The sequence below is a fragment of the Mastigoproctus giganteus genome, chromosome 6 (assembly GCF_048544385.1).
Source record: "Mastigoproctus giganteus isolate SK-2022 chromosome 6, ASM4854438v1, whole genome shotgun sequence".
Taxonomy (NCBI): Eukaryota; Metazoa; Arthropoda; class Arachnida; order Uropygi; family Thelyphonidae; genus Mastigoproctus; species Mastigoproctus giganteus.
The window spans coordinates 231,319,036-231,344,550 of record NC_143580.1 but is presented as its reverse complement, the minus strand read 5'-3'; the positions used below and the strand labels follow the sequence as shown (position 1 = coordinate 231,344,550).

Below are 25,515 nucleotides of genomic sequence, written 5' to 3'. Positions count from 1 at the left end.
ATATCACCTTTAGTGCCCTTAAAAGATGATATCCGCTCTACAACGTCATCAACCTTTGCCCCTGGCAGACATACCCTGGTCCTGTTCCACCTATCCTTTTTACAAAGCATGTTTCCCGTTTCCCTGACAATAGAGTCACCAACAACTACTAGTTCCTTTGGGACCAGCGCATTCTGCCTTGGGGGTTGTCTCTGTGTCGTGCGATGACCAAGTGCAAGCTCTGGCATTGGTGTGGGCAGCTGAGAGCTTGATGGGCCCCTCAATTTATTTCCTTCAAGGGCATCCACCCTGTCCTTCAAGCTCTCATAAAGGCCCATAACAACGCTGAGTTGTCGCCTGATTTCCTTGCACTCCTTACATCGTGCACACACAAAGACATCCCCCTTGGCAGTATCATGTCCCGTACCTGACTGCTCCGCAAACAGTGCATTTTAAAAGGCTGTGATTCAGAGGGCAACTGCCCACCTCAGTTCTCCCCTGAACCACAGCACTCCCATTAGCTTGAGCCTTTTGCTTTGCTGCTCTGGTCTGAGTCATGATTCCGATTTAATTCAATAAAATTTCAAAACAAAATTAAATCCTTAAGTTATATCCCAAAACAGTTATAACGCTATATTTATTTTTTTCGGTATCTAGTGTTTTCTACGAGTTCCCTTTATATAACTTCCGTATCACGTGTACCACTATAGTTATGTATTAATTATTTGTTACGATTAAGTCGTTATATATATATATATATATATAGAGTTAAAAGTACAATTTAATTGACAATAAAGTTTATCAAGATTAATAGATTTACTGATTAATTGACAATATTATATTATGCACTATACTACACTAAGGTTATGCTATCGTGTAAAAATGGCGGGAATTCCACATATTTTTGCGAGTCTGTATTCAACACTTAAATTTATTAAAAATAAGTATCAGTCTGTTTTGACTGATGAGCATTAAAACAAGCTTGTACATGCTGCTCTAACAAGTTGTTGGGGGGGGGGTAAATTATTATTTGTTGCGTTTTGACTTCCACCCTACTGAAGTCACAAGCCCACCCCACAAACGCAAATCTGACTGCAATTCACAGAAAAACTCAAGATTATAGGGTGTGCAAAGCAGGTGTTAGCAGAACATTAAAGACACTTTTTTTCAATAAAAGTCTCAAACCTTTAATGAACATTATATACAGCATTTACAAAAAAAAAAAAAAAAAAAAAAAAAACAAATAATTACATACATGCATACCAATTTCCATATATATGAACCATACTAGTACATCAGCTATTCTCAATTTACAAATTATTAACATCAGTTTTTATCTGTTGATTCATACTTATTATGAATCATCATCATTCTCTACCATTACCAATTTTTATCACTTACATCAGTAAAAGTCATTTCAACTCCTATTACTCTTTTATATATGCGTTTCTAGCATTTAACACACGAAATGTAATGCAGCTGATGTCCTCTTACCTCAGTAATGTTCACTATAAATTACTCATTCTACCTTAGTTACTCTCTAATTACAGTCAGTCCTCGTATAACACGTGTTTACACTACACGAATTCGATCATACACGATTTATAAATAGGGGAACGATATCTTATATAACCCGAACCGAATCCGCTTATGCATGATTCGCCTTTGTGTTTACAAGAAATGGCAGTCGAACGCGGAATCACCCCAACTGAACGCAGCATGATAGGAATGAAGAGAAGATTCTGAAGATGTATTTGTTTTTTATATCAGTGAAGGAGAAACACACTTCACCATAATAACGTAAAAACCAACACAATTCCAGCTATGGGTATAATCACAAATGCAATTAGATCGAGTTTACTACCAGTTTATAACAGATTCCACTCGCAGAAACGCAACTGGAAATTGTTTTTATTGTTTTATGGTAGTAACCCCTAGAAATGTGCTTTAGTAAAATGTGAGGTGTTAATAGTGCATCTCTGCCTTTACGGTGTTGTTCATTCAGTTGCTACACCCGTGCAGCTTTGTTTATGTGTATCAAGCGTGCCTCCTCGTTTTGTAATTGTGCTTTATTCCCTAAAAATGAGTTAAATACTTAAAAGGTGTGAAAAGGAAGCGCCCTGGTGAAGACACTGTAGATTCACAGAGAAAAACAAAAGCAATATCGATAAACAGAGGCAGACTGGGTCAAAAATTCTTACCCAGGAAAATTTATAGTGGCCTCATACTGTGGTTTATGGCCAAAATCACACCGGCCTATGGCCCACCGGGGTTTTCCCGGTAAGGCTTATGGCCAGTCCGCTTCTGTCGATAGAGAAAAAATATGAAATTGTGAAACGCTTTGAGCGAAATGAAAGACCATGTGATATTGCATGTGCTACAGACCTAAATGAGGCAACGCCGAGAATTAGAAAGAATGCAGAGAAAATAAAAACAACTTTCATAGCAGGAACAACTGAAAGTGTAATTAAAATCCATTAGATTAAGACCACAAAGAATTGGAAGAGATGGAACGGCTGTCATCTGTTTGGATAGAAAATCAAACAAAAAAGTTTGCTTACAATAGAAGCAAAAGCATTAGCAATATTTTATTACATAATAGTCGTAATAAAATACTTACGTATTACTTAAAATACTTAAGTAATTAAAATGCTTACGTATTACGTATTTTATTACGTATTTTATTACGTATAATAATAAATAATCATAATAAAATATGTATTTTATTACGATTATTTATTGTGTTTGGTAATGTTTTGGTTACAAATGTGTGTTCAATCTTGGGTGGTCGGCACCTAACCCTGTTTTTCCCATAGGGCCTGTTGTTTATATCGCACGATTTTGCATTGCACGACGATTTCTAGGAACACAACTATCGTGCTATATGAGGACTGACTGTACTATCTTAGTCATCCCTCTTTACTCATGAGGTCTCTATTAATAAAATTTCTTTCTCTTTACACTTCATCTGGTATGTTATCTTGTGTTGGCACCACGTTATTTAATGACATAGGTTAACATATCCTTACAGTACTACCCTATAAATATAATTTCTTTACTAATTCCTTTATACTATTACTTTCTTTTTATTACCCCTGTACCACCCTTGCGTTATTTCATAATCATTAACATTCATAACAAATTGTCTCAACCTTAGTAACTAACTTGCCTAATACAACAGGAATGTTCCTTTTTTAAAAGGACTATCACTCAATTTTTTTTTTTTTTTTTTTTTATGTAAATCCCCAAACACGAGAGGTATTAGAACCTATAGTACTTAGTACCATGCTTGGGTTGGAGGTTGAGAAGACAAAAGAAGATATTTGTTGACATTGGACTTGAACTTCTGTAGACTGTAATTTTCAGGAAATACGTATGAAGGAAGGTTGTTCCAGAAAACAGCAGTTGAATGAATAAACGAGGAAGATGAAAAGTTGGTTCTGTGAGTTTGAAGTTGGACAGTAAATGGATGTTGGCTGGTGGCGGCATGTGTTTGGATTGTTGTGAAAGAGAGAGCGGGAATTATAGAAGCCAATTCAAAAGAACAGTGCCCATGGAAGTATCATGTAGAAGAGGCATGCAGCAGAAACAGTACATCTATGAGACAGCGAGTGGAGAGACTCTGTTAGAGATGAATCATTAATTAACCTAACTGCCCTCTTCTGAATGGAATCAAGAAGCCTGAGAGAGGTTTTGGGGGCACCACCCCAGATGTGGGAACAATATTCCATGGTAGGGCGGATTTGTGATTTATGCAGAGTGAGCAGCTGTTTGGAAGAAAAGTAACGTCGTGAGCGAAAGAGAAAACCAAGTTTTTTAGATGCAGAGGAAGCAATATTTCTAATATGCTTGTGCCAAGAGAGAGAGATTACGTCAGAGTAATCCCCAAAAGAGATATATCGAGCGTGCCTAGAAATCGGAGTGTCACCAAAAATTAAGCATAGGAGCAGAAGAATCCTTTTTGCGAGATATAAGACCAAACTGAGTTTTAGAAGGGTTGAAATCAACTAAGTTGTCTTTGCCCCACTGGAGAATTACCTGAAGATCGGCATTTAAGGAATTGGTAGCAGATTTTTGAGAACTTGAAGCTGATTGAGCAGGACAAGGTTTCTCAAAATGGAAAGTTGAATGCAATGTGCTATCATCGGCAAAACTATGGATAGGATTTCCAGTCAATGGAAGAAGGTCATTGATATACAAGAGGAAAAGAGTGGGGGGGGGGAGAAGAACTGAACCTTGTGGGACACCAGCATTAGTGGAGATGTTAGAAGACAGAGAGCCATCTACCATCACTCTCAGTGAGCGATCAGAGAGAAAACTGGATAACCAATTACTAAAAACAGTTGGCAAACCATAAGATGGAAGCTTGTTTAGAAGACCTTTATGCCAAACACGATCAAAAGCCTTTGAGATGTCAAGAGCAACTACTTGTGTTTCACTGAACCTTTCCATTGAATTAGTCCATAAATGTGTAACATAAGCCAGAATATCACCAGTGCTATTCAGTTGCTTACAGAGCTAGGTTATGCATCCTTGAGTTCAGGATTCGAGGAAAAAAAAGAAAAAAGAAAGACTTATGTTGCGGAATGGCACCTGCTTCCAATTTCCTTGTGTTCAGGCTTCCTTCATGGCAGACAGGCTTTCTTCCATTTCTTGGGCACTCTGCTTTCCTTAGTGGCAGACAGGCTTTCTTCCATTTCTTGGGCATACTGCCATCCGATTCCGGACCAGGCATTCTTTCTCTTCTTGGCTCACATATCTGCATAACTGGCCACTTCTCAACGGGCCGGACCCTAGATACAAGTGTAGGCTCTTACACGACAAAACTTTGGAGGTACATCTTGCGATTTCGTTGTTAGGGATGCCAATCACCCTATCACTGCCCTCCAATGCCGGACCAGGCTTTCTTTCCTGCATGTTTACCTTAACCCTAAACTTAACCACCTCCTTCACTGCATTCCGATGCCAGACAAAGCTTTTTCTCTCACTTTTTTTTTTTTTTTTTTTTCCATCTTGCTACCATGAGATGTGAACTCCGACCACCAAAAAATCTACTTCCACTTCAACCTGCAAACTCACGACCTTCTCCCCTTAGACCACAGAGAGGTCAAATGCAGTGGACACTTGCTCAAAAACTCCCCCCCCCCCCCCGAACTTTTCTTTTTCTCTCAAGTTTGGAATGCCTCCCCCAAGGACTCCAACCAATCTTCATACTGTTTAATTTTTCATTGCTTCCTATTTGCTGAAACATCTCACCACAGCCATCTCCCTAGCACACAAACCAACCCTTCTCTAGAAATTTTCTTTTTTTTCACACGGCAGTATGGCCCTTTCACGTTTGCTAGTCACCTTCAAAACACTCAGTTTTCGTGTTCACACCTTCTCTGCTAAATGTGGCCAACTTGTTAAAATATCTGCCACCCTGATGCCATTTTCTTTTGATGCAAACACTGAACATCCACTAATTTTCTGTTTACTTCCTAATGGTGGCCTAGATCAAAAGAGATGCCTCATAATCCCATTTCACAGTTCTATTGTTCTTACCCTCAGCAGCCCTTTTCTCGCCAGTGTTTCTTCAAACTTTACCCTTATTTACATTAAAACTAAATATCCAGTTTTAATACTATCTTTAACTTAATACTCCCTTTCCATTACCCTTCCTGGATTTATTTTAGCTAAATAGATATTTCTCATCATCGTCATCATGAACTTGGTCCAGCTTAGGTCTTGGAGGTGGTTTTGATCACGCCATCGTTGTCTTGGTCGACCCACATCTCTCTTGCCTGTAGGTTTGTAGTTAAAGGCTAATTTTGGGATCCGGTCTGGGGTCATTCTTTCTATGTGGCTGATCCATTTTTCCTGATACCGTTTTATGTCATTTACAATGTTATCTACTTTTAATTTCTCGTGGATATCTATATTTCTTTGGTGGTCTAGTCTTGTAAAGCCTAATAATGGTCTTAAAAATTTCATTTGTGCTGCTTCTAGTTTGTGTGCATCTTTCTTATTTATGATCCAAGTCTCACAGCTGTAGAAGAGGGTTGGTTTTGAAGTGATGTTGTGCAGTCGTAATTTTGTTTCGGTTGTCATTTGTTTTCCGAAGTGGCATTTAATCGTTCCATTCATTTTATTATATTTTTGTAGTTTAGTGTAGATGTCTTTCCCTTCATTTGATATTAGATTTCCCAAATAGGTGAAGTCAGTTATTTGTTCTATTATTTTATCATCAATAACAATTTTTACTCTTTGTATGTTCTTTCCACATAATCCCATTGATTTTGTTTTTGAGGTGGAGATTTTCACCTCGTACTTTTTACCTATTTTATTAAGTTCATTTGCTGCTATCTGTAGTTCATCTTCGGATTTTGCGATTATAACTTGATCATCAGCATATAATATAGTTTGGATTTTATTCCTGTTGTTAATTGTTTGTTTCCATTCTTTAAGAATTTTATTGATGTAGATATTAAATAAATTTGATGATAGTCCACATCCTTGTTTCACTCCTTTATTGGTGTTAATTGGGTCTGATAGTTGGCCATTAGAATATTTTATACAGACTTTTGAATTTTTATATAGGCTTTGGATCGCTTTCCGGAGTTGGGTTGGGATATTTTCTTCACGTAGAATCTGCCAAAGTTTTTCCCGGTTTACATTGTCATATGATGTAGATCTTACAAAGTCATCAACCAAACTTTCAACAGCTAACTACTAAGATGGACAACACCCATAAAGAATCGGCAAGCAAACCTAATATGTAAATATCTTCTGTGAAGTATTGTCTGTCAGAATTAGTAATTTGAGAAATTTGTAAATTTGTTTCTTTTTTATGTTTTTGAAAAAACTTTGTAACAGGAAATATGCATACTTAAAAAATCAAGTTATTATTTTCAAACTTTAATCAGTGTTATATATAAAATTTTGATATAAATAAAAATCAAAATATATCCACATGAGAGTCACACCAGAATCTTGTGCGAGCTGCATTCGGCTCTCGAGCCACAATATGGCACCCCTGTACTAGAAAGTAAGGTTGTAGAGAAATTTCTCTACAAAAAGTGAATAAAGCACTTGGGGGGGGGGGGGGCTGATGGACTATCCAATTTGCTTAAGAGAAGCAGCTAAACTTTAGTCATAATAATGAGAGTATCCTTAGATGCACAGGAAGTGCCCGTAGATTAGAGATGTGCAGTTGTGTTTCCTATTCATAAAAGTTATTCAAAGGGTGAAGTGTGTAACTATATGTCTATCAGTTTAACTTGTGCCAGGAAAAATAATGGAATCGTTATTAAGAAGTACTGCAAAAATCATTTTGATAGGAGCAGAGTCATAAGGCAATCATAGCATGGATTTATTAGAGGGAGATGATGCATCATCAGTCTGGTTAACTACTATGAGATTATCACAAAGGAAGAACTGGAGGCAAAGAATAATTTGATGACATTGTACTGTGATGAGTGGTGTTTCACAGAGATTGGTGTTGGGCCCCTTACTGTTTTTAATGTTTATTAATGACATTGATATAAGTATTTCAAGTTTGATGTCTAATTTTTGATGGTAATAAAGGAGGAAGCAGTGGTTAGTGATAGTTATGGGGATATGTTACTTCAACAGTAACTAGGTAAATTAAGCAGATAGGCTGTAAAATGGCAGTTATAAAGTTTAGCAGGATAAATGCAAGGTACTACACTTGGGCAGCAGTAATTCCAGAATAATGTACCATTTCAGTGGAACCAAACTGAAAAGCAGTGGAGTATAAAAAAAGATACAGAGGATATTTTTACAGTCTGACAGGAAATTCCCTCTGTAGTGCAAATAACATACTGGAACACTTCGTGCAGTTTCTGTTGATGATATTACTTCTCTGTCCCTTCCTGGAAAAGTTCCTTCCAGGAAGGGACAGAGAAGTAATTATTCCATTATATAAGGCAATGGTTAGGCCACATCCTGAACAAATACTGCACACAGATATCTTTGATGGAAAGATAATTTATGTTGCACCCACCAAGGGAAAACCATATTGAAATGGTTTCTGTGAAGAGTTTGAGGTGGGAGAACATTTTGGAAAGACAAATTCAGTGATTAGTATGCAGTGTGATTGTATGTAGCAATGAAATAGTGCAATGTGCAAGGGAAAAGTTAGTATTGTCTGTGTAGCAGAAGGTAGGATCTTGCTGCCCTACCAAAAAATAAGTTATTTTCCCATGTACCTACTCCTTCCATAGGTAGTGATCTAGCTAGCCTTTAAACTTCACTGTGCTGTCTACCTCAACTATCCATGGAGCCACTTTATTCCAATGAATAACAGTGTTATTTATTAGAATAACTGCTCCCCCCTCCCAGTTTGAATTATTCTTTCTGGTTCTGACTTCACTTAATTTTTGAAAATATCACTTTCATTCATTCTCTATTCCTCCCCCCAGAGCATTATAAAACTAAATAACATCCTTTTGTAAGAAACCTAGTTATCAAGCTATGCAGTTCATATTTGCCGTGCTCTCTCTCTCTCTCTCTCTCTCTCTCTCTGTTTAGCCTTTTTGCCAATATCATTTCAAAATCTATATTTTTTAAGGCAATGCCTTTATATCTGGACAGATACTAAAGCTTAATATTATATCCAGCTTAAACACATACCATTATCCACAGTTCCACCTAAATTCTTTAAATCGTATAGATCACTTAAATAAATGTGTGACACTGCCAGGACAGCTGTTTCAAAGCTTACTGACTTCTCATCAGGTGGTGAATAATGTCATTAGCTCCAAGTTCTTGGTAGGAATCTTTTGAGGGGAGCAGAAAAGTCCCTATGATCTAGTACTTAATATACAGTAATGCATCTCAAATCTGTTATTTTGTTTTCTGTGAAGAAGTATCCCCTTCAGTTCTATATATAATGATATTGCATAGAGTTACAGTCTCTTTCTATGAGGCATGCGTAACAGTTATGTGGTTAAATGCAGGTTTATTTCATGCACCGTTTGGCTTTTCACTTAGACTTAATACATTATTCACTCATTTCAGCACATGTTCACTAATAGAGACTATCCACAGGCTGAGGAGAAGTTAGTAAGTCAAAATGGCTGTTCTGGTAGTGTCACAGATTTTTAAATGCATAGCAGATTTGCCTATTTAGGTGATGCTATACAACTTAAAATAAATATTAAGCAGAACCGTGGATAATGGGTACAGTAAACCCCCGCTATTCGCGGTATCTGTATTCGCGGTTTCGCGTATTCGCGATCGCTGATTTAATATAAAATGAAACCTAAAAAAATGTGAATTTTAAAGCGCCATGATATTACCGCCATAAAAAACATGGGCCTGGCTAAAATTGTCTTGCTCGGTCAAAACAGCGCTCAGTGGGTGGGGAGAGAGGGGTGACAAAATCGCGAGCGTGGATGTGTTTCACTAATCCTTGTTCAGTATGTGCTATGCGCTTGTAATGGAAGTTTTCGTCGTTGGTTTTTAATTTATATGCTTGTAAATTGATATGCTTACAAAAGTGATAAATCTACCGTTTTGCAGTGTAAAACAGACTTTTTCGAGAATGTTAACGGACGAAAGTGACTTTATTGTGGACAAGTTCTTTCTAATCAGTACAAAAATATGGCTACAAATAACAAGGGAAATGTGAAAATATCAAAGGTGATGACATTAGCGAATAAAATTGAGTTATTAAACAAAATTTCTAATGGTGAAAGTGTCTCCTCAGTGGCAAAACATTATAAAATCAATGAGTCAACGGTACGATCAATCAAGAAATCGGAAGAAAAAATCCGCCGTAGTGTCCGTGAAAACGCGCTAATTGCTTCAAAAATTTGCTCTGTAACTCGTGATGTTAAATTAGAAAAAAATGGAAAAGGCTTTAAATCTGTGGATAGAAGACCGAACTCAAAATAAAATTTCGTTAAGTTCACTCATCATTCATGAAAAGGCAAAACTCCTTTATCAACACTTTAGCGAAACTGGTGATAGCACTGGCGGGATAAGTTTTTTTTTTGCTAGCAAAGGCGCTGGTTTGAAAGATTTGTTTGAAATTTCTAATAAACATTACATTTAATATTAAATTGCTTCTTATTTTCATTTCGATGCCACATGCTTGCATTTCACTATGTACTGTCTATGTGCGTAGTCATATTATAAAGGTACATATAATACATACATAGACAAAATTTTAGACTAGTTTTTCTTATATATTTCATGCTTTGGAACGGAACCCCTTTATTACTATGGGAGCCATAGTAATAACTCAGTATTCGCGTTTTCGGCATTCGCGACATTTCTCAGGAACGTAACCCCCGCGAATAGCGGGGGTTTACTGTATTTGTCTTTAAGTTGAACAAAGATCCAAATTTAGCACCAAGCTATTGGCATCAATATTTTGTGTGAGCAGAAAAATCTCCTATTTTGTTTTCTGTGGTAAAGTTTTCCTGCAGTCCTGTATCATTAATCTCCTGTCTTTTGCTGTTTTGGCCCCAAAATCACCTGTTTTCCTCCTGCTTACAATTACCTGATTTCCAGCTTTTTAGTAATAAAAAGTTGCCATGTATAGTAATAGTAAAAGCATCAACATATCTATTGGTACCAATAGATACATCTAGAATGGTTTGTTCAGTTAGGAGAAAAACAGAGGCAAAATGAATATGACAGAATGAGGTAAAGGATCAGAAAGAGGTGGTTTCTGGTTAGGTCTCTGAGGGATTATCAGAGGGATAAATACTGTATTTTTTAAAGCAGAAGGAATCATAGAGCATAAATTATTCACATTTCTTTTCATTGAATTTGTTCTGGTCACTAATGATATAATTCAAAAACCATTTTAGTCCTCCTTGGGCAAAGAAATTGGACCAGATGGCTTTTCCTCTTTTCAATCCATATTTTTTTAGGCTTGAAATGAGGAAAACATTGAATAACTGAGTAGAGAAAACATTCATATTTTCATTTCCTAGGCTTAATGATATCTTAGTTTTATTTTTAATTTTGAATATTATTCCACATATTTAAAAAGCAAACACAACTCATGAGCAGGTAAGAGTTTCTTAAATTAATAATTTTAAAGTCAATTGCTGCTAGTTTATTAGGAATGGAAATCTTTATAAGTAAAATGAATGAATCTGCAAGATTAATGTGAGGCTGTCGATATGTTTGTATTTTGTGTAAGCTGGCTTTAAGAAGTATAATTATAAAATTTATGTATATTAAAATTGAAATTCATCAAAATATGAATTTTTTTATTTTGATTTTGGATTTATTATTATTTTTTTTTTTTTTCCAGCTGGCCTATTGTGTTGTTCAATTCCTTGAAAAAGATTCATCTCTTACAGAGCAGGTAAGTGTTATAAATTAGAATAATAAACTTATTTGTTTTATTTATTTAAGTATATATATATAATCTTGAATTAAATTCAAAATAATTGCCACAAGATGATAACATGCTTTATACATTTAAAAATCCTTGCTTTGTATATATTCATAAGTATTATATAATTTTGAGATGCTATTTGGATCCTTTATAAAGCCTTGTGATATTGAGCTTGTTTAGGAAGCTATGCTAAATCCTCCATAACCACCAATAATATAAAGTATATAAATGTCATCCTGACTTGAAGAGGGGAAGAAAAGAAAACTGGTAATAGATGCTGGTCAAAACATACAGATCTTGACTAGGAAGGTGGAATTACCTTCTTCAAAGGATATTACTATAAGATATTAATAGAATGGAAAATCAGAATAAAGCCTTACTTATCTAGTTTCTTATTAATAGTAGTAATAGAGGCATGTGATGAAAGAAAGCAAGCTTATGAGCTTGTGTAGCATCAGCCAAAAAAAAAAAAAAATTTCACACAACCATTCCCTCTAAAGTTTGTCCAGTTCCTCCTTGAATTTATTTAAGCTACCAACTTCCACAACGACAGATGGAAGTTTGTTCCAGCAATTAACCACCCGCTGGCTAAATTTATGCCCCCTTACTTTCGTAATCTGAGCAAGTGGAAGAATCTTATCAGAATTCAGTGCGCTCAACCCATTCAAGGCCCACCTCAACAGATCACCTCGTAGATGCCTAGTCTCCAGCCACTGCAATTTGCAGAACTTATGCCTCTCTTGGTTAGAAGATCCCTTCATTCCCTTCACCAATCTTGTTGCCCTTCTCTGTACATGCTCAAGTAAATCTACATCCTTCCTAAAATGAGGCCTCCAGACCTGTATGCAGTACTCAAGGCGTGGCCTGACCATTGCCTTATACAAAGGGATAATCACCTTTTCCCTGCTAGGAAAATTCCTGTATATCATTGATAAGGAGATAATTACATTTACTTTTCACTTCTATTAATCACAGAAAAAGAAAAGAAAAAAAAAACATTTAATTTAAGAAAAAAAAAAGAATAAAAAGCACTATGTATGTTAACTAATATTTTTTATTTTTATTATTATTATTCTGCAGTTGCATTTAATATTAAAAGCCTTCAAATATCTGAAGTATTTTATCTTAACAATTTAGGGCATCGACAGATCATTATTATTCTTACTGTATTGATTTTTGTCTTTAGAGTTATCCAGATTCACTCTTAATCTAGTGAGCAAAGGTAATTGGAAATGTTATTTAACCTGTTGTTGGCATCCATTGATTCAGCTTGCCTTCTACCCAAGGAAGTCAATGAAGGTGAAAGGTTGCTTTAATGTTGAATGTTCTCATTTGCATGTCTTCTCCATCCAGAAATTGTTGGTATATACCTAATGTGATGTTCATAAGAAAAATTGTTCCTTTCTTGCTTTTGAGTATCACTCAAGAAACTAACCTCTCTGTCCTATTAAAAATCTTTTTTGCAGAGATTTGGTAATCTGAATGTAAGTATTCATCATTCAACATGCATCCTGGCAAATTTTCTGATTTACCCATTATGCTGCATGCCAAATTTTCTTCAAATCTGACTGCTGTCTTTTTAGCTTATTTGTATGCTTTAGGATTTTATGGCCCTTCTACTGAGGCTATTGTGCCAAGCTCAATGGTGTTTTTTTTTTAGCTGTTTTAATTAGCCTTGCAGTGAAGCACATAAGCATTATTATGTTTGAACGTGTTTGGGGCATGCATCCAGTATCATTACACTGATTGACACCAGTATTCAGTTCTGAAAGCGGAGTTAGAAACTGATTTAAATCGTGCGGATTTCAAAAGAGTGAGTGGTAGTGTAATTTCTGAAAGAATGTGGTGTTAAGAGACAAGCTCTGGTGATAGCATGTCTGGTTGTTTATAGTGATAACAAATTTATATTATGATAGTAATTTGCTTTGCATTAACCCCTTTATTATTGCCAGTATTCTGACTGTTACTTTTACTTTTCATAATTACTATCTAAACTGAGGATTGAACAGCATTTTGTTTTAGTGTCCATTAAATCATTACAAATATTGTTTTATGTATATGCTCAGCTGGAATAGCAGCTATGTTTCATATACCATTAGTCACCATGTTGAATTTATAATTACAGCCATAACTTTTTTTAATGAAATCTATAGTATGAATCAGAGTTGTAATACTCAATGAGATCTGAATACTTCATTTAAATCAACATCATGATTTATGTATTTGGCTCTAGAAAAACTAGGTATGTGTTTTTATTTATTACAGCAGTTCTGGTAATTCGTACCTCTTTTGTCACCTTTTTTACACACCAAATGTATGTTCATGTCAAATGCTTTATTAATGTACCAAGAATCAAAATTCTGCTAATTATGGGAAAATGTTTTCTAATGCACTTAATGAACGAGCCATGTGTACATACAAGTGTGTGGGATATATGCATAAGGAACTCAGAAACTAGCTTTTTAGTGGTGTAAACAGACTTCATCTGAAGTTTTTACAAATACATTGGTAAGTTTGTGAGTGCCTGTTTTTGAATGCTTTGTAAAATCCACAAGATTTTGATATGTGTATTTTTACATAATAAAACAGCCTCAAGGTACTTCTGTATTATGCCAAAAGTATTGTCCATTTAATGCATAAAGTCACTATTACTGCTAGTGATAATGTATAATTGAGAGTTATCCAAAAATAGTTGTATTGATAGCTGTTAAACTTTCAATAACTTTCTAGAATCAGTTAATAGAATTATTAAACAGTTATTTTATTTATTTACTTTTTTTTTGTTAAGGAATAAACAGAACTGGTGATGCTTGTTTCCAGCATTTGATAATAATGAAGCTCAGTGTGTAATTTTGTTTATGTAAAAGTAATTATGCCTGAATTGTACCACATTATTTCTCATCACCATTCTTTGCAGCTCACATTCATCTAGCAAAATTAATATGTTGTTGTTAGTCTCCCAGTACACTGATAATCTCTTGAACTAGATTACATTATTAATCCAATAGTAACAATATAAATAAGGATATTTTGGTTGCATTTTAACAATCCAGTAAGTTATATTTTATTTGATGTATCATATTCAGTTTGTTCCCAGAAATACTAACATAAAAGTTAAGTGGTCAATAATAATATCTTTTGATACTCGATAAAAGATGGCAATATTATTGTATGATGGTTGGCAGGCACACTAGTTTCTGCAATGCAGACTTTAAATTGACATAAAAAAACAGTAAAGTGTTTCCACCTTTGAAAGTATGTACAAATATCTTTATTTAAAAAAGAGTTTTAAATAATGTAGTTGGGGAAGGATATTACGTGATGATTTTTCATAGAATTATGCTTTTAGTAAAGACCACTCTTATACCACATGAATAGTAAGATAGTTTATTCAGTTAATAACTAATTTCCTATACATTTAAGGTTCCTTAATGTATAAGAATTTAGTTATTAACTGAATAAACTATCTTAATATTCACATGGTATAAGAGTGGTCATTATTAAAGTATAGTTTTAAATAAATTTCTGTCTTCATTGGATTACCCTGTATGTATTTACATTCACTTGTGTAGGCAAACGAGAACTGTGGCTTCTTTTGATTCCTTGTGTGGCTGCCTGAGATGGTTGTTCTGCTAAAGCACAGGTAGTGTCTTGCTGTTTCCTACTACGAATTTCACTTGTTTGGCATGTTTTAAGTGTATATATGTTGCCTTATTTAATATGAGGTATATACCATCTCTAAAACTGTTATATTCTGTTTACACTCATTTTCCGGGGTGCAACTAATAAGTTCATCAGAAATAGTTCCTAGAGGGTATTATTGATAAATCTCTTGTATAGCATAACATTTGTGGCAGTGACTACAGGCAAGTGGTGGTATATTTTCTTCTCATACATCTATGATTATACGAGAAGAAAATATATTTCTGTTTTCCACCATCCTTTTCTAACAACATTATAAAACTAAAAACGATGACTAGAATGTCAAAGACTGAACTTCAAAAATCTCTATAAATTATACTACTTTTTGGTTTCAACCTTATGGATACCCTTCTTTGCTTTGTGGCCTCAAAGATTGGAACATGTCCTCTTCTTCTGTCTATACTTTACAGACCTTCATCATCCCCTTGTTTTCTCTCACCAGAATTTCACAACCTGGATCTAAATGTACTCTTCTGCAATCCAAGGAGTATTTCCAGTAAGCTTTTGCCTGGCAAGACTTTTCAAGAAGAAGAAGACAACTTATAATTTCTTCTACTTCTACCTCAGTTTCTGCTGCTTTGGATCCTACCTCATGTGTTCCTGCTATTCTGGAAACTGCAACATCAATAGTTCCTGATCTCTTATGAAGACATTGCTGTCACTGCAGGATTCTTCATAACTTTAATTTTTTAACTTTTCTATTAACTCTTATTCTTCTAATTCTTATTCCTTTCTCTTCTTTCTTCTACTCTTGTATATTTCTTGACTCTTGTCTTGTATATATCTGGCACTTTGCTGGTCCAGGTGTGTTTTTTTTTTTTTTTTTTAAATGTACCTAAATAGGGTTTGCAATAATACCTATGGGTGTGCAGGATTTAGTCTGCCTAAGGGTCACAACTATACTTGTAATGACCTTATGGTTCAGATGGGTACTGGGAAACAGGCTTCCTGGTGATCGCTGCTTTATAGTAGCAGAATGACCAGAAAAAAAAGACACTACATAAACGTAGCACTACACTCATTTTTGGCCATTTTACAGAATTTTGTAATGTTACAGTGTATATCACAGCAGAGTTCAGGAGTCACAACCTGGATCTAAATGTACTCTTCTGCAATCCAATCTACATAGCAAACATGCACAAGCACCACCTAGTATGTAAGCTATGCTCAGGTTATTATTCCCCAAGCAATACAACTTTAAATTTTGCAGCATTAAAATGCATCTGCCATTTGTGCATCGACCATCAATGAAGACTCTCCAAATCATCCTGAGGAAGCTCAGCCTGACTTTCATTGTTAACTATCTTCCTGATCTTTATATAATCTGAAAATTTAAAATTTGTACCTTATTTCCTTTGTATGCCATTCAAGGTCATGAGCATGAGTGATCCCTAGAACCAAACCTGGAGTGACCTATTTATAACTCTGGTCCACTCCAAAGCTGTAACAGTTCTTTGCTTCCTGTCCTTCAGTCATTCCTCAGTCCACATCACGCTCTTGCCAGTGACCTTAATAGACTACATTTTTTATAGAAACTTCCTATGTGGAACTGTCAAATGCTTTGCTAAAGTTCCAAGTATATAATGTTAAAATTGTTTCTTGAATACAACTCCTGTGTATTCCTGTGTGACCACATCATAATTATTTGTCGCATTAGCATTAGTTGAGGCAAATGAAAGTCGAGCCATAAGAAAGTGGAGGAAAATTGTTGAAGTTAAATATAAAAAAGACACCTGGGGCAGATGGAATCTATCCAGTTATAATGAAAGAGGAAGCAAGAGAAGTAATCAAACCCTTATCCATAATTAAGAGAGCATCCTTGGAGGCAGGGGAGGTCCCCATCAACTGGAGATGTACGAATGTATTCCCAATTCACAAAGGGCGGTTCAAAGGGTGACACAAATAATTATAGACCTGTTAGTTTAACTTCTGTTCTGGGGAAAATAATGGAGTCACTAGTTAGAGGTGACACAGGATCACCTAGACAAGACAGCAGTAATAGCTCAGATACAGCATGGGTTTGTTAAGGGGAGGTCTTGTCTGACCAATTTGATTGGATACTATGATGTGGTCACAAAGAAATTGAATGTCAAAAATATTTTTGATATCATATACTTGGATTTCAGGAAAGCTTCTGATACTGTTGCACATGGAAGACTGCTGTACGAATTGGAGAGGTATGGCATTAATGGTAAGTTGCTACAATGGATAAAGGGATGGTTGAGTGGGAGATGACATAGTGATAATCAATGGACACTGCTTCTTTTTTTTTTTTTTTTATGAAACCCCAAACACAAAAGGTAGTAGAACCTATAACAGGGATGGTAGTGACATCTTTAAGTAAATCCCACATCAGTACACTGATGTGGGATTTACTTAAAGATGTCTCTACCATCAAGAGTAAAGAGAAGGGTTTTTCCTTTATCTGCAAATTCTTAATGCATGAATAATCACTGCTGATAATCAGATCATGGGTATTACTCCATCTGGTTGCCCCTTAAACATGTTGCTGTAGAAAACAATCCTCCAATAAATCTACAAAAGTCTTGCTATCGTGCAAGTAACCAACCCACAAATTCCAGTCAATATCTGGAAAGTTAAAATCCTCTGTTACAAGACATTCTGATTTACTGGCCCATTCTATTTCTCTGCACAACTGTTCATTGTATTCATCAGAGTCATTAGGCCTATAACATAGTCCTACTCTCATTTTCCCTTTCCCAATGTTTATGTCATTGTTGTTATTTGGTTTTTAGGAGCATTAGCAACTAAGGTCATATTGCTCCGAGGATATGCGGTGGTCATTCCCTGACCTTTCCGCATCCTCCGTATTTGGTGGTCACGGGCTCGAACCCCGATCTAATCAAGAAGCGTGTGCTATGCACTGCTGCTCCTGCCCACCTGGCTACAGAGGCACCACAGTGTTTATGTCACACCAAACAGACTCAACATTGCACTGTCCACCCGTGTCAACTGGATGCACTTCCTTAGATTTTGTGTTTCTTAACTAACAGCATAACCCCTCCTCCCTTCCTACCCTGTCTGTCTGTTCTGTACACATTGTACTTCCCAAATTCCAATTCTGCACTGCTTATATCTGTATGACACCATGTCTGATATCCCAACGATATATGCCTTTGATGTCTTGATCAGCACTTAAAATTCTATTTTATTTACTGTACTTTTAGCATTAGTATACATGCACTTGTTCTTACTCTTAGTTACCCTAACACAGCCCATGTATTTACTTGTATCATGATGACTCACAGCAGCTTGCTCTCTAGGCTGCTTCTCATTACAATAGAAGGTGCAAGAATCACTTTCGCCTCTGCCTGCGGCTACCACTAATCTTTTATTCTGTGACTCCCACCAATCTAGCAGTTTTTCGACCCACCTAACACTGCCTCGATAGCATCAGCGAATGTTCTTGCACCCTTTCTTTTTAAGTGTATCCCATCCCTGTAGAAGCAGTCTCTTCTGTTAGCAAGCACAGACCACGCTGAAAAAAATTCTACCCGTGAGCCTTTCACAATCTCTCAATGGCCAAATTGATTGACAAGGCTCTCATCATATACTCCCTCCTATCATGTCTGGGCAGACTTGCAGACACTCTCAAATTGAACCCTAACTCGTGACGTTTTTCCAGCATTGACCTGTACTTGTTAAGTAAATTTGCAGATCTCTTACTCTTAAAGTCATTAGTGCCAATGTGTACAATAATATCACCTTTGTGCTCTTAAAAGATTATATCTGCCCTAACGTCATCAACTTTTGCTCCTGGCAGACATACCCTGGTCCTGTTCCACCTATCCTTTTTGCGTAATATATTCCCCTTCTCCCTGACAATAACAAGTTCCTGTGAGACCAGCACATTCTTCCTTGTTGATTGTCGCTGTGTTGCCTGATACACAGGAGTGAGCTCTAGCATTCAGATGGGCCCCTCATTAATTTCTTCGAAGGCATTTACCCTACACCTCAAACTCTCATAGACGCCCACCAGAATGCTGAGTTGGCACCTAATTTCTTCATAGTCTCTGCACACACAGACATCCTCCTTTGCTAGATCATGTCCTGTTCTAGACAGGTCTACAAATATTTCACATTTCACGCATCATTTTAGACTGTGATGCATTGGAGAATCACCCCTTTCAGTTCTCCCACGAGCCACAGCACTAGCTATTATGTGAACGTTGCCTTGTTGCTCTAGTCTGGGTCATGATTCCGTTAAATATAATTTAATTAACAATGAACTTTAATAAGATTAATAAATTTTACTGATTAATTGATAATACTATACTAATCTAACAGATTTCTAATACAGTGCTACGTTTTTTGCTATCTAGTTTCACGTTAAACCTTATGCTATTCCGTATCGTATAACAATGGCGGCAAATTACAAACAAAATCTACGGACGCTAAGTATTAATTTTCAAAATCACTATCAAAATTCAAAAATAAACCACGGAACTTGGCTAGAACTATAAAGCTACTTACAGAAAATAATTTAGTATAACAATTAAATGACTAAATAGATTGTTGAAAACAAGATTTTCCCATTTAAAAATTCCTTTTATTATGCACTTAGGACATTGACTTTTCAAGATCTCGTAATGCCTCTTTGACTTGATGACCCTCCCTGCCAGTGAAATTAAACTAATAGCTCTATAGTTACTCATCCAATCCTTAGTTGGTGAGATGCTGATGCTTTATCAATCTAAGGTATTACCTTTGAATCTGAGAGTCACTTCATAATTAACCCTAAAGCAGGGCTGTTAGTGTCTACTTTGGAGAGAGACTCAGCAATCTGGCAGGCCAGTTCAATTCACTATGCCACTCATTTTTATTATTTGTTTTGTTACAGATATGAAAAGGAATATTGGGAGTTTACTATGTCACTACTAAATAAGACCAATAGAAGCACTGCTGTAACAGATATTTCAAAATGGTGCCAACTATCAAATAGTGAGCAAAGTGTGTACAGTATTTGCAAAGCTCTTTCATATCAAAACATCAAGTGGTGGTATCAGTTATTTGAGGAAACTGGCTCTGTTGTAAGATCATGCCGTGATGGAAGACAGCACGATGAAGCCCACATACAGCACGTACAACTATCGTGGAAAGTTCCAGCAAGTTTAAGGCATTTTTCAAGAGAAACAGGTGCCTTATACCACATGCCAATGCATAGTGCAACATTATCTGAAGATGTATCCATATCGCATGCAGCATGTGCCAGCCCTTCAACAGCGAGGTTGTGTATCCCGTTTAGCCTTCACAACATTTGTGTGTGAAAAGTTAGAGGCAGATTTAAATTTTCTCAACAGATGGGTATTCAGTGATGTGGCCATGTTTCATGTGTCTGGAAGTGTCAACACACACATAATGCAATTATTTAGGCCACAGATAACCCTCATGCTTCCTGTGAGTTGGAAAGGGCAAGTTCTAAATTTAATGTGTGTCATGCAGTTACACACAATAAGATGTTCTGGCCTTTCTTCTTTGCTATGCAAACAATTTGCTGGGCTTCTTACTTGGATATGCTTGAACTGTTTTTCCTTCTGCAGTTGCAAGACATTGATGAAATGAACAAGTTAATTTTCCAGCAGGATGGTGCACCTCTGCACTGGTATACTGAAGTGCAAACTTTCTAAATTGAAAACTTCAGTTTCAGCTATCTCTGTTCAAAGTTTGAAATTTTATTATTTTTCATTGTATTCTTTTTTATTTTTATATCATTTCAAATGGATCCCCCTGTATATATTTTTTATTTAAATATTAAGATGAATTTATTTACCTAGGTATTATATTAATATACCTAGACTAATTTCATAGATAGGGTTGGGGAAAACTCTATAATAAAAAAGAAACTTAATGGCAAAGTTTGTATTTAAAAAGGTAAGTACATAAATGATTAAGAAGTTTTTCTTCTATTAATGTAAAATTGGGATTTTTTTTTGCCAAACTAAGAGTTTTTGGGTCAGCAGCTGCAGGCTAGTGGAAAGTGGCCAGACTGGCCTGTGGGAAACTAATTGAATAGTACTGTCCCAAAGGTTTGGCACATTCTTTTGCATTGTCTTTCAGTATTAGTAAACACCATTGGGGCTTTACTCACTTTGAAGATTAGTATTTATTTATTTTCTTTCTTTAGACACGTGTAATATCAGCATCACACATCGTATGATATTCTGGTATATTAACACAATATCCTCCACCCCATTGGACTTTCTACTGTCAATATTGATATAATGTTCAGTTCACTAGTGGCATCTGTTGGATTATCTATGGTTCTGCCATGCAGAATTTCTCTCTGGTCTGATCTTTTCATCTTCTTATTTTGTATGAATAAAACTTGTCTCTGTTCTTGGCTCTCATGAATAATGATTTCTCATACTCGGGTTTTGCTTGCCTGAAACCATCAGTAGTTTTCTTAAAAATAACTTATTTTCATCTATCTTGCCATCTTCCTTGTGCAGTACCTTATTAATAGAATGAATGGACTAGTGTTTTGATAAAAAAAAATGCCTTGAAAGCATCCCACTGTTAACTGTAGTCTTCTTAGTTCACAGTAGTCCTCTTTCTTTTAATTAAAACTGTTATCCTTACCTTGGCTACTGAAATCTCATTTGTTATAGTCCTAAAGTGGACAATGACAGATGACTCGCTGCTGATGGCTTCCATTTCATCATATTTGTATTTCGGTCATTGGTAATGCCCATATCAAAAGAAAATTCCTTCCCTTTTTTATTCTCACATTGATACAGATAAGTCATCAAAGTTAATTCAGAAAACTTACTCCATATATGTTGAGTTACCACTCCACAATTTCCATTCAGTGAGTGGTAAATTTAAATCTCCCATAACAAGGCAGTCAAATTTACTTGCCCATTAAAGTTACCTAACTCCCCCTCTCAACTTCCCTCTGCTGCTGTCTCACACCACAAGCTCTTTACTCTCTCCTGAAATTTTCCTAGATCAGGACACAACCTTTCCCCATTCCTGCCTATTCTTCCTTGTAGATTATACATTCCAAAACAAAACTCATGATGCCCTTGCTAGCCTATTGTACGTTGCTTTCATCAAATATATCATGTGCCTAACTGATGAGTGATCATCTGTGGTCTTTTGGAACTACAGTTTATCCTTGTATTTTGGAAGCCTCTCATTCGAATCCTCCTTGAGGGTTCAAATGAGAGGCATTTTGTAACACAAGTGATATTGCATAGTCTGACAAGCCCCAAACTATAACCCCAATATTTGATAAAAAGCAATTAAGTATAAATTGCACTTTGATCTTTTACCTATAAATTGTAGGTAGCATTTAAATTTTTTATTACTTTTTAATAGTAATTCAACGTTTTGTAAATTCTGTTTTTTGTCTACTAGAAATAATCATTAGTTTTAATGAAAACAAAAAGTTCATTAATTTTTCTTAAATTTTGAAAAATGTGTTGTTACTGTAAAGTAGAAACATGAGACTGTTAAGTTGTTATTTCTGGCACAAGGGCTACTTAGGCCATATTGCACCTATCAGTGATATTCAGGCTACATAGTAACTCTAGGAGAACAGTCAGAAATGATCATATAATTGTATCTGTTAGAAAGCAGGAAAATTCCCTCAGATATGCAGCAGTTACCTGTGATATGACAAAGCATCAAAGGTTCTTTAAGGTTTCATAGAAAACTTACTTTGACTTTTTTGAGAATGAGTGTATAAGGTACATTCAACAAAAATGTGCTTCATTGTGAATGGAGAGTTGCAGTGCATATTGACTATTAAGCACCACCAAATATAATAATAATAAATATATTATTTCTGCCCATATAAAGCAACCAATATTGTAAACATGAAATAGTACATAACATTATTCATCTCTGTTTTTTTAATGCTCTTGTGACATGCGCTGCATGAAAATTCTGCTGCATGACTCACACACAGAAATCAATGGGAATACTTACATTAGAAATGCATTTTGTTTTTCTATAATAGCACTAGCATACTAATAAATGTTATTTTTATTTGATGACTAATAATTATAATCATCATTATCATAATAATAATACAATATTAGTTACCAATAATTTTAGTCTTTTGTATTATAATATTCAATTCACTAATAATAATAATGTGACAATCCATTTTTATATAATAAATTGAACATAAATAGATAAATTTCCATTGTGGTAAAAAAAGTGTTCATCACAATGAACACTTTTCATGAACCACTGGTAGACCCCAAAACAGTCCTCCTTCCATCCCTGCACATCAAACTGCATTTGATGAAACAATTTGTGAAAGCTTTACCTCAGGAAGATTCTTGCTTCAACTACCTTTCTACTAAATCCCCCATCAGTCACCCAAGAGAAGTTAAAACAAGGTATTTTTGGTTGACTGGGATTTTGAGGGAAACTATGAATAAAAGAGAAAAGCAGGCTTGGATTACCTGTGTCTGTTGAAAACTTCTTAGGGGAACAACAAGGATCCAAACCTAGAATATAGTTGAAAATATGTTGACAAACTTCAGAAAGCTGTGCTGCAATATGAGTGTCAAGGTACATTTTTTACACCCCCTCACCGACTACTTCCCAGAAAATCTAGGAAGTGTTAGTGAAGAACAGGGTGAGAGGTTTCACCAGGACAAAGTCATGGAGATGAAGTACCAGGAAAGGTGGAATTTCAACACGATGGTTGACTATTGCTGGATGCTGAAGAGGGACTGTAAAGCAGAAGACTGCAAGAAAATAAAAGAAATGAAAATCTGATCCATTGTTGATCAGTTTTTAAAATGAGAAGTTTGTTTGTTTGGTTTTTAGGAGCATTAGCAACTAAGGCCATATTGCTCCGGGAAATGCGGTGGTCATTCCCTGACCTTTCCACATCTTCCGTATTTGGTGGTGACGGGCTCGAACCCCGGTCTAATCAAGAAGCGTGTGCTACGCACTGCTGCTCCTTCCCACCTGGCTACGGAGGCGCCAAAATGAGAAGTGTGTTTAGTGGACTTTTTACCACACTGCCCTTTTTAATAGTGTTTTCAACATGTATTAACATATAAAAGTATGTTAAAAGTAACATTTTTGTTATAATTTCAGTGCACAAATTCTGCCAAAATTAATAAAAATTTGGAAAAAATCTAATTCTTTTGTGATTTTTGAAGAAACATGATGTTGATGGAAACAAAAGAAATCGTGTTTGAAATCAGCATTAGAAAATGATTCAGAAACACCCTTAAAACTGAAAAAACATCAGCTAATTTTTTTTCAAAATGCAGAGTAATTTATGTAATATAAAAATCTAGTTTTATGGAAATTAGTTTAAATTGGTTCAAGTGAAAACTTTCATTGCATATTTAATTAATTATGCTTGTATAAATACAGACTATGCCTTAGCATATTAAAATAGTTAAATTTAATTTCAGGTAATTAAAGGACTGTTAAAGTTTTGGCCAAAGACTTGTAGTCAGAAAGAGGTAAGAAATAAATATCTGTTGTTTGACTGCTTACTTTCTCATTTGGAAGTGTAAATTTTAAAAGTAATTACTCCTTATAAATAAAAAAAAAATAAAAATAAAAAAAAGACTTGCATAAAACACAGCTAACAAAGCAAGCTTGTAACAAGTAGTTAGACCAGCGTTTCTCAAACTGTGTTCCATGAGATGTGAACAAGTGTTCCGTGAAAAATTGTAATTAATAATTAAAAAAAAAATAAATAAATTTTGCATATTTGTGGCGTACATCATTTTTGTATCATTATAATATTTAACATAATTTTTTTTTCGGTTATTAATATACTGGCATAGACTGCGGAATCAAATAGACCGCGGAACACTTTATTTTGACGGGCTTTGCATAGAGAAATATCGTAGCGGTAATAACATTTATGAAAAAGTAGCAATGTAATGATCTAATATGCCATTTGTATGCGATTTAACCTGGAGTACACGGGTTGAAGGAGAGGAGGAAGCAAACCGATATCATAACTAAACTCACTTCCTTGTATAAATTTTTTTGATAATTATTAGGATTTCGAAATATTATTATTAAAATAAATTACCATGGATTCGTGGTTGAAAAAAAGGACCTTTAAAATGAGAAGCAAAGTACCTCTAATAGTGCAACTGTGGTTGATGAAAACAAACACAATATTATCACACTTCAAAGTGAGGATGAACAATCGCAGCCTTTTGTTCCCCAAAAATTCGAAGTGAAAAAACAGGAACCAACTAATAAAAGACCAAATGAAAGTATGATGACAGTTATTTGCATTTCAGCTTTACATGTGTTGGAAATAAAGATGCTCCTGATGCACAGTGCATCATATGTATTAAAATAAAAGCAACAGTTCTTCAGCTCTCGTTAAACTTGTGTTTCGTAAGTGTTCCACGAATATGTTGTGAGATGAAAAGTGTTCCGTAAAGTGTTCTGTGACTAAAAAAGTTTGGGAATCGCTGAGTTAGACTGTGTGTGTTCTATGTTTTTGA

At 35.4% G+C, this 25,515-nt stretch overlaps 1 protein-coding gene across 1 annotated transcript in view; it reads left to right on the top strand.

The window, feature by feature from the left end:
- The window catches only part of LOC150085076 (serine/threonine-protein phosphatase 2A 56 kDa regulatory subunit epsilon isoform-like), a 199,613-nt gene that overhangs the window by 138,341 nt on the left and 35,757 nt on the right, over window positions 1-25,515 (top strand). Inside the window, exons 8-9 of the mRNA XM_090376775.1 lie at window positions 11,255-11,308; window positions 24,454-24,504. Of these exons, the coding sequence (XP_090232901.1) occupies window positions 11,255-11,308; window positions 24,454-24,504 (105 nt within the window). The remainder of the gene's footprint in view (window positions 1-11,254; window positions 11,309-24,453; window positions 24,505-25,515) is intronic.